We start from the raw sequence: 10,529 nt of genomic DNA, 5'->3' as shown, positions 1-10,529 counted from the left end.
TAAAGACACTTTGCATTACAATACTATCAGCAGCATTGCTTTTAGGAGTATTAAAACCATTAGTCCCCCTTTAATATTCTTTCACACATCTTAAAAGGCCCTCTCACAAGCAGCCTTTACTGACTAGGCCTTCTCGCCTGCCACATAAGAATCTCTTCCCTCCCAACCAATCTTGATCTAATTGTCATAATTTCAGAACAGAAGGAACCTCCTATATCGTGCACATTTTTTTTTTAAAATGAGGATTGGAAGATGATGCGGGAAGGATTAAGCAAATAGCACCCCCCATGAAGATGCCTTCCCCCCATTTGATAGTGAAATTTACAAGTGTCCTACTATTTTAAATGGGTTGTTGCAGAGTTAGCCCTTCCAAATGCAAGACAATCAAAATGGGTAATCTGGAAGCGTAGACACAAGACATTTAAGGACATGGAAAGACAGTCTATAGTTGCATCCTTTTTAGAGCAATCTTGCTGGATGTTCTTCTCTCTACACGTATACTTCCCTCATCTGTATATTTGTTTGTAAGCCCTGATATATCAGAGAGGCCAAAATAAAACTGTTGAAAACACGTGAAAGAGCTGTTCCTGGTATCAGAGAAAACAGTTTATACAAATCAAATGTCTAAAATGTAAATAAAATTTATCATATGTACCAGGTGTTTACACCACCAAATGGTGATCATTGTAGATGCCTTTAAACCTTTCACAATCTTCTTACAAGCACCGTAATATGCATGGAAACCAAAACACAGAATTAAAAAAGTTGTAAACAAGATTTAATTTATTTTCAGTATAGTAAACCCTGTCTGTAAAACAGGTCCTAGCCATCTTTAAATACCAGGAACTGGGATTCAGCCATGTTCCAAGTAACATGATCCATAGTCTTATTTACCTGACAATATGTAAACTTAGCTCTATTATTTACAATACACTAAACTTAACATTAAGTGAAGCAATAATAGAATATATTTTTAAAAACAGTGATGTGAACAATCACAAATATTAGTTTATTATAAACAAAAACGTGATATTTTCAAGAAATGAAACATTACTGCAATCTGATGATTCTGGGAGGCCACTTAGAATATAAAAACAGATGCAACTTAAGTATCTTGTAACTCACACTTCTCTATAAAGAAATTCTTTAGAAAAAAAATGTAGAATTCCATTCCTTCTTGTTTTTTAACCCAACTTACAATTTATGAATGAAGCTTCAATCTCTGAATTTCCTTAAAAATCATAGGTCAATCGTTCCTTTTGCTTTGAACTTCTTCACAGAACGCTCACTTGCTCTAAGCTGGAACTTGCTACCATAGATGTGGGAAATAAAGCCATCAATCTCCAGGCTAAATACATTGTTATTCTTGGGAATAACTGAAAGAGAAGTTAAAGGAAAACACAAAAAAAACAAACCACTATCAGTTATGTACTAGTATAACATCTCTGTCCTTCAAGGTTCTGGTATTTGGCATGACCCAGTGTTAAAAGGCTTTTCTTCATAATTCCAGTGTTTAAAAGCAGCCAATGTTTTGAAACATTATATAATTACGTCAAAGAGCATCAAAAGTGACAATCAGATCAACATAAGCAATCTGCGTTGGGCATATTTTTTGTTATTTTTCAGGAAGCCAATTTGTCCAAGACTGTTCTGCTCTGGTGAGAATTGTTTAACAAGAAAATGGCTGCATGATTTTGATAAATATTACGTAGCCTATACTGCCAGTTAGGAACACAAAGAAAGCAGCAGATGAACAATATGCAAAAGTAATACTTCTGACGACTCAAAATATGAAAGGTACAGCAAACTTCTACTGCATACCTTTTAATTTGTCTTCTTTAGTGATAATTTTGAAAATATGCTTCATTTCCTGTAGAATAATTCCCGTGATGCCAACATAAGAGGGACATTTTGATTTAGTTACTGAAAAACAAAAATGCAGCGGAAGAATTTGCAAACAAAAATTTGATTAGTAATCTGTATTGTAGCTTCACAATTTTAAAAGGAAAGTTGCAGTAATTCAGAATAAATATATCTAATTGTAGTATGAAGTCACACACGCTACGTCTACACTAGCTAAAAAACTTCGAAGTGGCCATGCAAATGGCCGTTTTGAAGTTTACTAATGAAGCGCCGAAATACATATTCCGCCCCTCATTAGCATGCGGGTGGCCGTGGCACTTCAAAATTGACATGGCTCGCCGCCATGCGGCTTGTCCAGACAGGGCCCCTTTTCGAAAGGGCCCCGGCTACTTCGAAGTCCCCTTATTCCTATGAGCAGATAGGAATAAGCGGACTTCGAAGCTGCCGGAGTCCTTTCGAAAAGGAGCCCCATCTGGAGGAGCTGCACGGTTGTGAGCCTTATCAATTTCGAAGGGCCGTGGCCACCCACATGCTAATGAGGGGCGGAATATGTATTTCAGCGCTTCATTAGTAAACTTCAAAATGGCCATTTGCATGGCCATTTTGAAGTTTTTGGCTTGTGTAAACACGGCCAGAGATACTACAGGTTGAACCTCTCTAGTCCAACACCCTTGGGACCTGATTGATGCCAAACCAGAGAACTTACCAAACCAAAATGGTCTTGCAGCATTATCAATGCTTCCCTGCTTATTGGGCTCTTAGAAGACATTTAAGGGTAAATCAGAACTAAACAACAGCACAGAACACAGAGCCAGGACTGGTGGCTGTAAACAAACTTATGGGACTGCTGGAAACTTGTCCACACACGATAAGTGGATATCCAGATAAATAAACTCTTGCCGGATTACAGATCATGCCAGACAAGAGAGTGCCTGTGAGAGATTCAGCCTGTAGTAGCAAGAGCATGACACTGTTGCAAAAAAAAAAACAAACAAAAAACAAAAAACAAATGTGATCCTGGGATGCATTAAAAGGACTGTGATGAGCAAGACATGAGAAACCTGCGCTGACTAGGCCTCAAGTGGAGCGTTTGTGTTCAGTTTTGAGAAAGATGCAGAGAAATTGGAGAGGGTTCAGAGAGGATCAACAAGAATTATTAAATGACTAGGGAACATGAGCTATGAAGGAAGAATGAAAGAAAGAACTGGGCTTGTTTCATTTAGAAAAGAGAAGACAAAGGAATAGCGGTTTTCAAGTATTTAAGAGTGTTATAAGGAGGAGGGAGAAAAATTGTACTCCTTGGTCTTTGAGGCTAGGACAAGACGAAATGGGTTTAAAATGCAGCAAGGGAGATTTAGGCTGGACATTAGTAAATGCTTCCTGTGAGGGTGGTTAAACGCTGGAATAAATTGCCTAGGGAGATTGTGGAATCTCCATTACTGGAGATGTTTAAGAGCAGGTTGGATAAATGCCCATCAGGGATAGTCTAGAGCGGAGTCTACAACCTGTGGCTCCAGACGTCTAAGGATTTCCTTGTGGCTCCCAATGCAATAATTGCAAAGAGAGAGAGAGATGGTGGTAAGAACAACCTCCTGATTATTTTATTTTAGACAGACAGCGAACATCTAAAAGCCCCAAAATGGACAACTCATATCTAAATAGCAAATGATAAGTGATCTCAAAACATTGGATAATAACCAACTGCCCCACACCAAGAGCATCCTCTGGGGAGTGGGGTGGGGGAAGAGAGGAAGGCTTAGGAGTGAAAGTCAGGAAGAGAGTGGTACAACCATACATGTAAAGTGTGAAGAAAGAGAATATGTGAATGTACTGCAGTAAACATGTATCACGCTACAAACTGTTGTGTGGACAATGTTCTTAAAATAGGGTTACAAAAATTATGGTTTGTTATTTACTACAGCTCCTGAATTTGAGTTTTCTACTAAACTGGGGGGGAAAAAAAATGGCTTTTTCTTGCTATTTTGGTTGCTAACCCCTGTTCTTGAGACTCTGGATAGTGCTAGGTCCTGCCATGAGGGCGGGGGACTAGACCTGATGACCTCGAGGCCCCTTCCAGTTCTAGCATTCTACAACGTGACCCCAAAGTAGGTAACATCTGGAGAGTTTACACACGTTCTAGGATGACAGAGATAGCAGTTAAACATGTGTTTGGGGCAGAAGTTAAGAGAAAGGAAAATGTGGGTTTAGAAATAGAAAGTGCAACTCTCATCCCGTATGGCAGGCAAGAGACGACCAGAAGATTGTATCCAGCCTCCCAAGCCTTTTACTCTGTCAGTCCCTGCACACTGCTCCCTGTGTCTCACTGTGCTTTTGGGGGTGGGAAGTAAAATGACTGGCTAGTTTCTGGCCAATAGAAGCTCAGAGATTTTGCTGGGCAGAGGGGCAGCACACAGTGAGGCCGACAACCACTGGGGACCCCAGGGCATGGTGGGAAAGGGGCAGGCCCAGCTTCATGCCGCAGAAGGGGTGGGGCTGAGGGTGGAATGGGCAGGGTCAACGGCAGCCCACCCTTAGCACCGCGCAGACTGTGGTATTGCCCCTCCCCCCAGCCACTTCACAGCCATGCAGAGTGGCGCTCTGTGGCATTTCAAAAAGGGCCCTGTGCAACTGCCCTTTTCTCCCTCTTTTCCCCAGTCAGTGAGCCTGGCAGCAGACAAAGCCTTATCCACTGCACAGAGAGCCAGATGTGGTAGTTTAGGGCTGCTAGCAAACCTGGACATCAGCTTGAACGTGCTGCTGGCTAGCAGCTGCTTAAGTAAGTGCCTCCAGGCCAGAGCTTGTCTCTAACACACCCTTTGTGCACCCCAACTCCCTCCTAGACCTTGCAACCCATCTTACACTCCTCCCCGCAGGTCAGAATCCTCTCTTGCACCTATACCATCTCCTGGACCCTCCACCACAAACCCCTGCCTCAGGTCACAACCCCCTTGTTCACTCAAACTCTCCCTTGACTCCCATCTCTCTCCTGCACACCAGTCCCCACTTCACAGAAAAGCGCAGCCCTTGACTACTTATCAAAATCTTTGAGTGCCCGCTTCCCCATCCAAAATTGCCCACCCCTGCCGTTGGGCTTGGGAAGAAGCCTACAAAAAAGAAACTGAAAAAAATAATACCTGTAACAATGGCTCCATGGAGATCAGCTTTTAGCAATTTGGCCTGAATCATCTGTGGTTGTCTTGCAATATAGACATGTAAAAAATGACAATATTTATTGTAAGCATAAAATTATCTAACATGCTGAAGTCAGTATATTTTGTATGAAAAATAAAGAAATACATGCTTATTTAAAAATGTTATACAAAATGTTTATACTTATGATTACACCATAGTGGCCCTTTGAAAGATCAACCCAGACCAAGGCTGGACAAAATACGGTCTACAGATGCAGCATGAAGCCTAAGGCTCAGAAAAGTGGCTTCAGGGCCTCATTTGTTTTTCAAAAGTTGTGAGCCTGGGGGAGGGAGGGAGTAGAAGCTTCACAATCCCATCGGCTGGTTTCTGGCCAACTGGAGCTTCTTGTTTGAAGCACCCTTTTCCCTCCAGCTCACAGCTGTTCAGAGATGCATGGCCCCTGGCATAGCAAGGTAGGCAGGCAGCCTGCAGGAGAAATCAGCTGGGCATTGCCCAGGTCAGTCTCCCAGACAGAGAGCCTGTCACTGGCATCCCATCTCCTCACTGGCTCCCCCAACCGTCTGCCCCATACCCCCATATAACCCAAACCCTCTGCCCCCACCCTGCACCCATACCCCCCGCCCAGGCCCTGAACCTTGGTCTTATCCCAGGTCACACCCCTCCCCTGCCCTAAGTCACAGCCCAAAACCCCACATACCCTCTTACATCCCTGACCCAGGTTACAACCCTCTCCAGCCCTAGGTCATGAACCAAAATCCAGCACTCCAGTCCCCTGCCCCAGGTCACAAATGCCTCCTTCACCCAAACTCCCAGGCTCCACACCCTTTCCAGAACCCCAATCCCTTACCTCAAATTCCCTTCTGCACCTAACCTCCATCCTAGACCCCACACCTCCTTCATTACTATAATGGAAGAGTGCAGCACTTGACTGTTCCCAAATTTTTGGAGTGGCCCCGCTCATCAAAATTACTGTCCATCTTTGATCTAGACTCTACATGTTTTTAAATAAGCTCAACTTACGCATCTGGTCGGAGCCCATTACACAGATCCCTGATGTACTGTTTCCAGAGTTCATGTAATGGTAAAAATAACTCATATCTACAATTGTCAGCAAAAGACAAGAAAGAATACACGACATCTTTTGAGAAGTGTTTAAGATACAACACGACAGCTTCGTTACTCAATCAATAACTGACATGCAAAAGTTATAACTTGTTTGAGTATCCCATGGAATCATTAGCTATACAACATTCCAAGCGGTAAGATTACTTATTCTAAAAATGTTTCTAATATACATTATAGGATGTTGCATTTTACATGGTTAGAAACTCTTATATTTCATCTATTTCCTTTCTCAACTGTGGTTGCAAAGAAGATGCATTTTAATCAAAGCATTTAATGCATTGTGAGATACAGGTTGAACCTCTCTAATCCAGGAAACTCATCTGGCAAACTCCATCAGCCATCATGATATTAGTTGGCCGGACAGTCACATATCATGGACGTGAACAAGTTTCCTGTTGTCCCATAAAGTTTGTTTACAGCCACTAGTCCTGGCTGTCAGTGTTCTGTGCCATTATTTAGCTCAAATTTACCCCTATGTTTTTTCTAAGAGCCCAGTCAGCAGTGCAAGTGTTGGTAATGTGCTAGAAAATACTGACCTCCCATTGTTTGGCAAATTCTGTCATCCGGCACTGGTCAGGTCTTTAGGGTGCTGGATGAGAGAGGTTCAACCTGTACTACGTCTTGTCAATGCCATTCTAGCCTTTTAAACTAGAGAGTTGTGGTTCCATATGGTAGTTTGACACTGACAACTCACTATAGTTAGGTTTTTGAGAACAGAAAGAAGGCAACATTAGTGATTTTAACTATACAGAGTAAATATCTGTAAAATAAAGAATTGCCCTTGCACAACCAAACATCATGACCAGCACAGAAAGGACCTCACTGAACTAACAATTAAAGCTTCTAATTAACAACTGCTAGCACCCATACATACATGCTGCTGCATGTACACTACTTTTAACAACCTTTCAACTTTTACTAATAGAAACTGGAAGAAGGCCTTTTAAGTTCTTACTTTTGCTGTTCTGGTTTAATTTCAAAGAGCCGCATTTGTCTCCTCTGCTTGGCAGAAAACCCTTTTGTTTTCTTCCGCTTCTCCTTTTTCCTTCTTCTAGCACAATGCTCAAGAACTACAGCTTTTCGGGTTAGCTTATCCTGGATGGCTTCATCTTTCAGTCGTGGCATACTACGCTTCAGAAAGGCATTTACAAAAGCTTCTGCCTCCTTTGATCCTTGAGGCTCCAAAATAAAAAGTTAAGAATATCACCAACTAGTCATCTCATCTGTGGTTGGTACCACTGATATTAAACACGTGCTAACGTATCATGGAACACTGATAGCATTCTAAATACTGAAGTCACATTTTCATGAAACATTTCCACACTTACCCACCAAAGTGCCTCAAAATCCTTAAACAAGGAGACCAACTCTACACTTGGGATGTTAGTTTAGCTTCCCGTAACAATTCCACCATTCTCTTATCTGAGAAGATGCCATATTACTTACTGCTAACTGTGATTATTATTTGCCACATGGAAGTCTATTCAATAGACTTCAGCTATAAGAAGATTGCAGAGAGGCTTGCGTACAATAGACAGCTTACAGAAGTAAAGCCAATCTCAGTTCAACTAAGCATGGCCCTGCCAAATTCACAACCACAAAACAATGTTTCACAGACCATGATATCTTCTGGACTTCCGTATGTTTTTACCCTACACAATACACATTTCACAGTCAGAAAAAGTTCTTCTCAAACTGGGCATCCTAATCCACATGGGAGTTGCAGGATGTATGCAAGGTTATTTGGGGAAGGGGTGGGAGTGAGGGTTGGTTGGGGAAGAGAATGGTATTGCCAACACTTACTTCTGCACTGATTCAGAGCTCAGAGGCCAGAGAATAGCAGCTGCTTGCCATGGGCCATGCCATCCTTGCTTCTGTATGCTGCCTTCAGAGCTGGGCGGCCAAAGAGTGACAGCTGCTGACTGACAGCCCAGCTCCGCAGACAGCAGTGCAGAGAGAAGGGTGAAAATACCATATCATGCCATCCCTATTTCTGAGCTGCTGCTGCCAGCTCTGCCCTCAGAGTTGGACTCCTGTCTTGCAGCTGCCTCTCCCCAACTACAGGGGCAGTGCCAGCAGCCATGCAAAAGAAAAGTATTGCAACACCCCTCCACCCCAAATAACCTTGTGGCATCGCCACAACTCGGTTGTTGGGTCAGGACCCCTAAAATAACAACACTGTGAAATGTTAGATTTAAATACCTGAAATAATGAGATTCACTATTTTTATAATCCTAAAACTGTGAAGTTGACCAAAATGAACTGTAAAATTGTCGGACCTTACAAAATAGATACCAGTCAGTACTCACACAAATCTGACTATTTGTTACTGACTTTAAACAGATGACTTAAGAACTATTTTGCCTTTTATCTGCCACTAAAAATTTGAGCTTTTAAGAGCCAATGTTCCCATTTTTATGCAAATATCCTAAGGCTTCAATTTGGGCAGGAAGAGTACTATCAAAATTTCTCCCCTGAAGATACCGATTTTTAAGATTCTGTTTCAAAAAGAAACCATTACTTTCAGAGATATGTAACAATGCTATTTCAAACTACATACACTTTAAAGTTTCCTTTAAACATTCATCACCAGTTACTGTCATGAAAAAAGAGATAAGCCAGTGTAGAGAACACGCTACATGACATTATTTACTAAAATATTTACATGGCTTAAAATCTGACTCTTTGAAAGCAAGTAGGGAAAGAGACAGTGATGTTTAAGATATTCAGGTTTAATTAGTCAATACCTCCTATCCCCCCACCCCCAGTATATGGATAGCTAAGAAAAATATAGGTGCCAACCACTTGCATTGAGATCCATTGTCTCTGATCTCTTTATACCTATGTGGAGATGGATTAAGCTGGAGCAGAGGTCTTGAAAACGATCAAGATTTTAGCCAAAGTGGAAACAATATTTAGTGCTTACTGAATGACTTTACCCAAAATACCACAACCAGAACTCAATTCTAAGATTGAACAAGATTCTGAATTAAATGGATAGTTTGAAGCTGACAGACAGCTTTACTGGCACTGCCAGCTGCCAAAGAGATGAAGATAGTGTATGTATAGTCCAGCTCACAGAATTTGTTAGCACAGCAGGTAAAGTAGCCGATACCTGGAGCTCCAATAGCTTTGCAGCTTGCGGCGGCAGCGTACTGTAAATCACACCTGGAACACAAAACAACCTACCATCAAGGGCGTGGTCCTTCAACTCCCTTTAGCTAGTCTGCTTCCCCCCGCTCCCACCAGGACTTCTGTCCGGGCGGAGGGGCCAGAATCCCGGCACACCTTCGGGGGCTGAACTGCGACCCCGAGTGTGATCCCGCCCGCAAACCAGGGGAGCCAGAGAGCTCGGGGGCCAACCAAGAACACAGGGGCCCTCCTAGGGACACGCACCCAGAGCGCCGCTCCCCAAAGCAGGGCAGAGCGCAAGACAAACGGGGAAGTGGGATGCGGAACTCTGACCACCCCCCCAGGCAGGTAGTGAAATAGCCGGGGGACCCAGCGGCGGGCGAGCCTCCTGTTGCCTGCGACTGGAAGGGACTCTGGGCCCACACCAAACACTTACTCTCCATCGGGGAAACTCGGCGGCACTTCCGACTCCTGCTGATGACGGCATCAATTTGCGACTTAAGAACGACTCCGGAAGCCAGACGCCGCCGCCGCCAGGAACGCTCATGCGTAGCACCTGGAGCCTTTCGCACCCTGAAACTCAACCACCCTGGGGCAGGGGAAGAGGCTTTACCCCCGGGGCCAAAAAAAGTAAAGCGCATGCGCACGAGTAGCCCCACCCACCCGTTCCCCACTCGGAGAAGACGCTGCGGCTTAGGCGGGCTCAATGAACACCAGCCTTCCCGTGGAAAGGAGGGCGACGCTGGTTGGTGCTGCCCCTCGTGGCGCGACGGGGCACTGCAGCCTCGCCCGCCCTCCGGTCGTTTGAGCCGCCAGCCCCGACGAGCGGCAGAACCGCGAGCCAGGAAAGCGCGAGACTGGCTGGCAGCAGGACGGGGACGTCCGTTACCACAGAGCGCCCGCATCCCCCCGCCAACGTCCTCTCCTCAGCTGCTGCGGCGGGGCGGGGAGGGAGTCTGGGCGCTGCCTGCCCGTTCGGGACTGGCGCTGCTCTAGCCCCGCTGCGCTGCCAGTGGTGTCGGTGGGGCCACGGGCACTTTCAACCGCCTGCGGAAGAGAACGGGCCCTGACCATTAGCGCACCTGGGGCCAAGGCCAGGCGGCACGAGCCCAGAGAACCCCTACACCTACTGTCACAAATACAGAGTCACTCACCCCCAGCTCACCTCCCTCACCCCGGCCTCCGCCAATGCAACGCTGGCAGCACCAGCACATCCGCCGTCACCCTGACCTCTGCCAACGTACTGCTGGCGGCAC

General features: G+C 44.6%; 1 protein-coding gene across 1 annotated transcript; it reads right to left on the bottom strand.

Moving 5' to 3' along the window:
• Nucleotides 1-765: 765 nt before the first annotated feature.
• Nucleotides 766-9,846, bottom strand: POP4 (POP4 homolog, ribonuclease P/MRP subunit). Its single transcript, XM_075008819.1, has 7 exons — nucleotides 9,710-9,846; nucleotides 9,257-9,309; nucleotides 7,097-7,320; nucleotides 6,037-6,114; nucleotides 4,998-5,059; nucleotides 1,822-1,923; nucleotides 766-1,376 (listed from the first exon to the last, which is right to left on the bottom strand). Exons 1-7 carry the CDS (start codon nucleotides 9,714-9,716, stop codon nucleotides 1,240-1,242), a joined length of 663 nt encoding a protein of 220 aa, XP_074864920.1. The 5' UTR covers nucleotides 9,717-9,846; the 3' UTR covers nucleotides 766-1,239.
• Between the last annotated feature and the right edge of the window lie 683 nt (nucleotides 9,847-10,529).

Source organism: Carettochelys insculpta, chromosome 14, assembly GCF_033958435.1.
Source record: "Carettochelys insculpta isolate YL-2023 chromosome 14, ASM3395843v1, whole genome shotgun sequence".
Taxonomy (NCBI): Eukaryota; Metazoa; Chordata; order Testudines; family Carettochelyidae; genus Carettochelys; species Carettochelys insculpta.
Note: the sequence above shows the minus strand (reverse complement) of the source record. Positions and strands in the feature narration are given on the sequence as shown.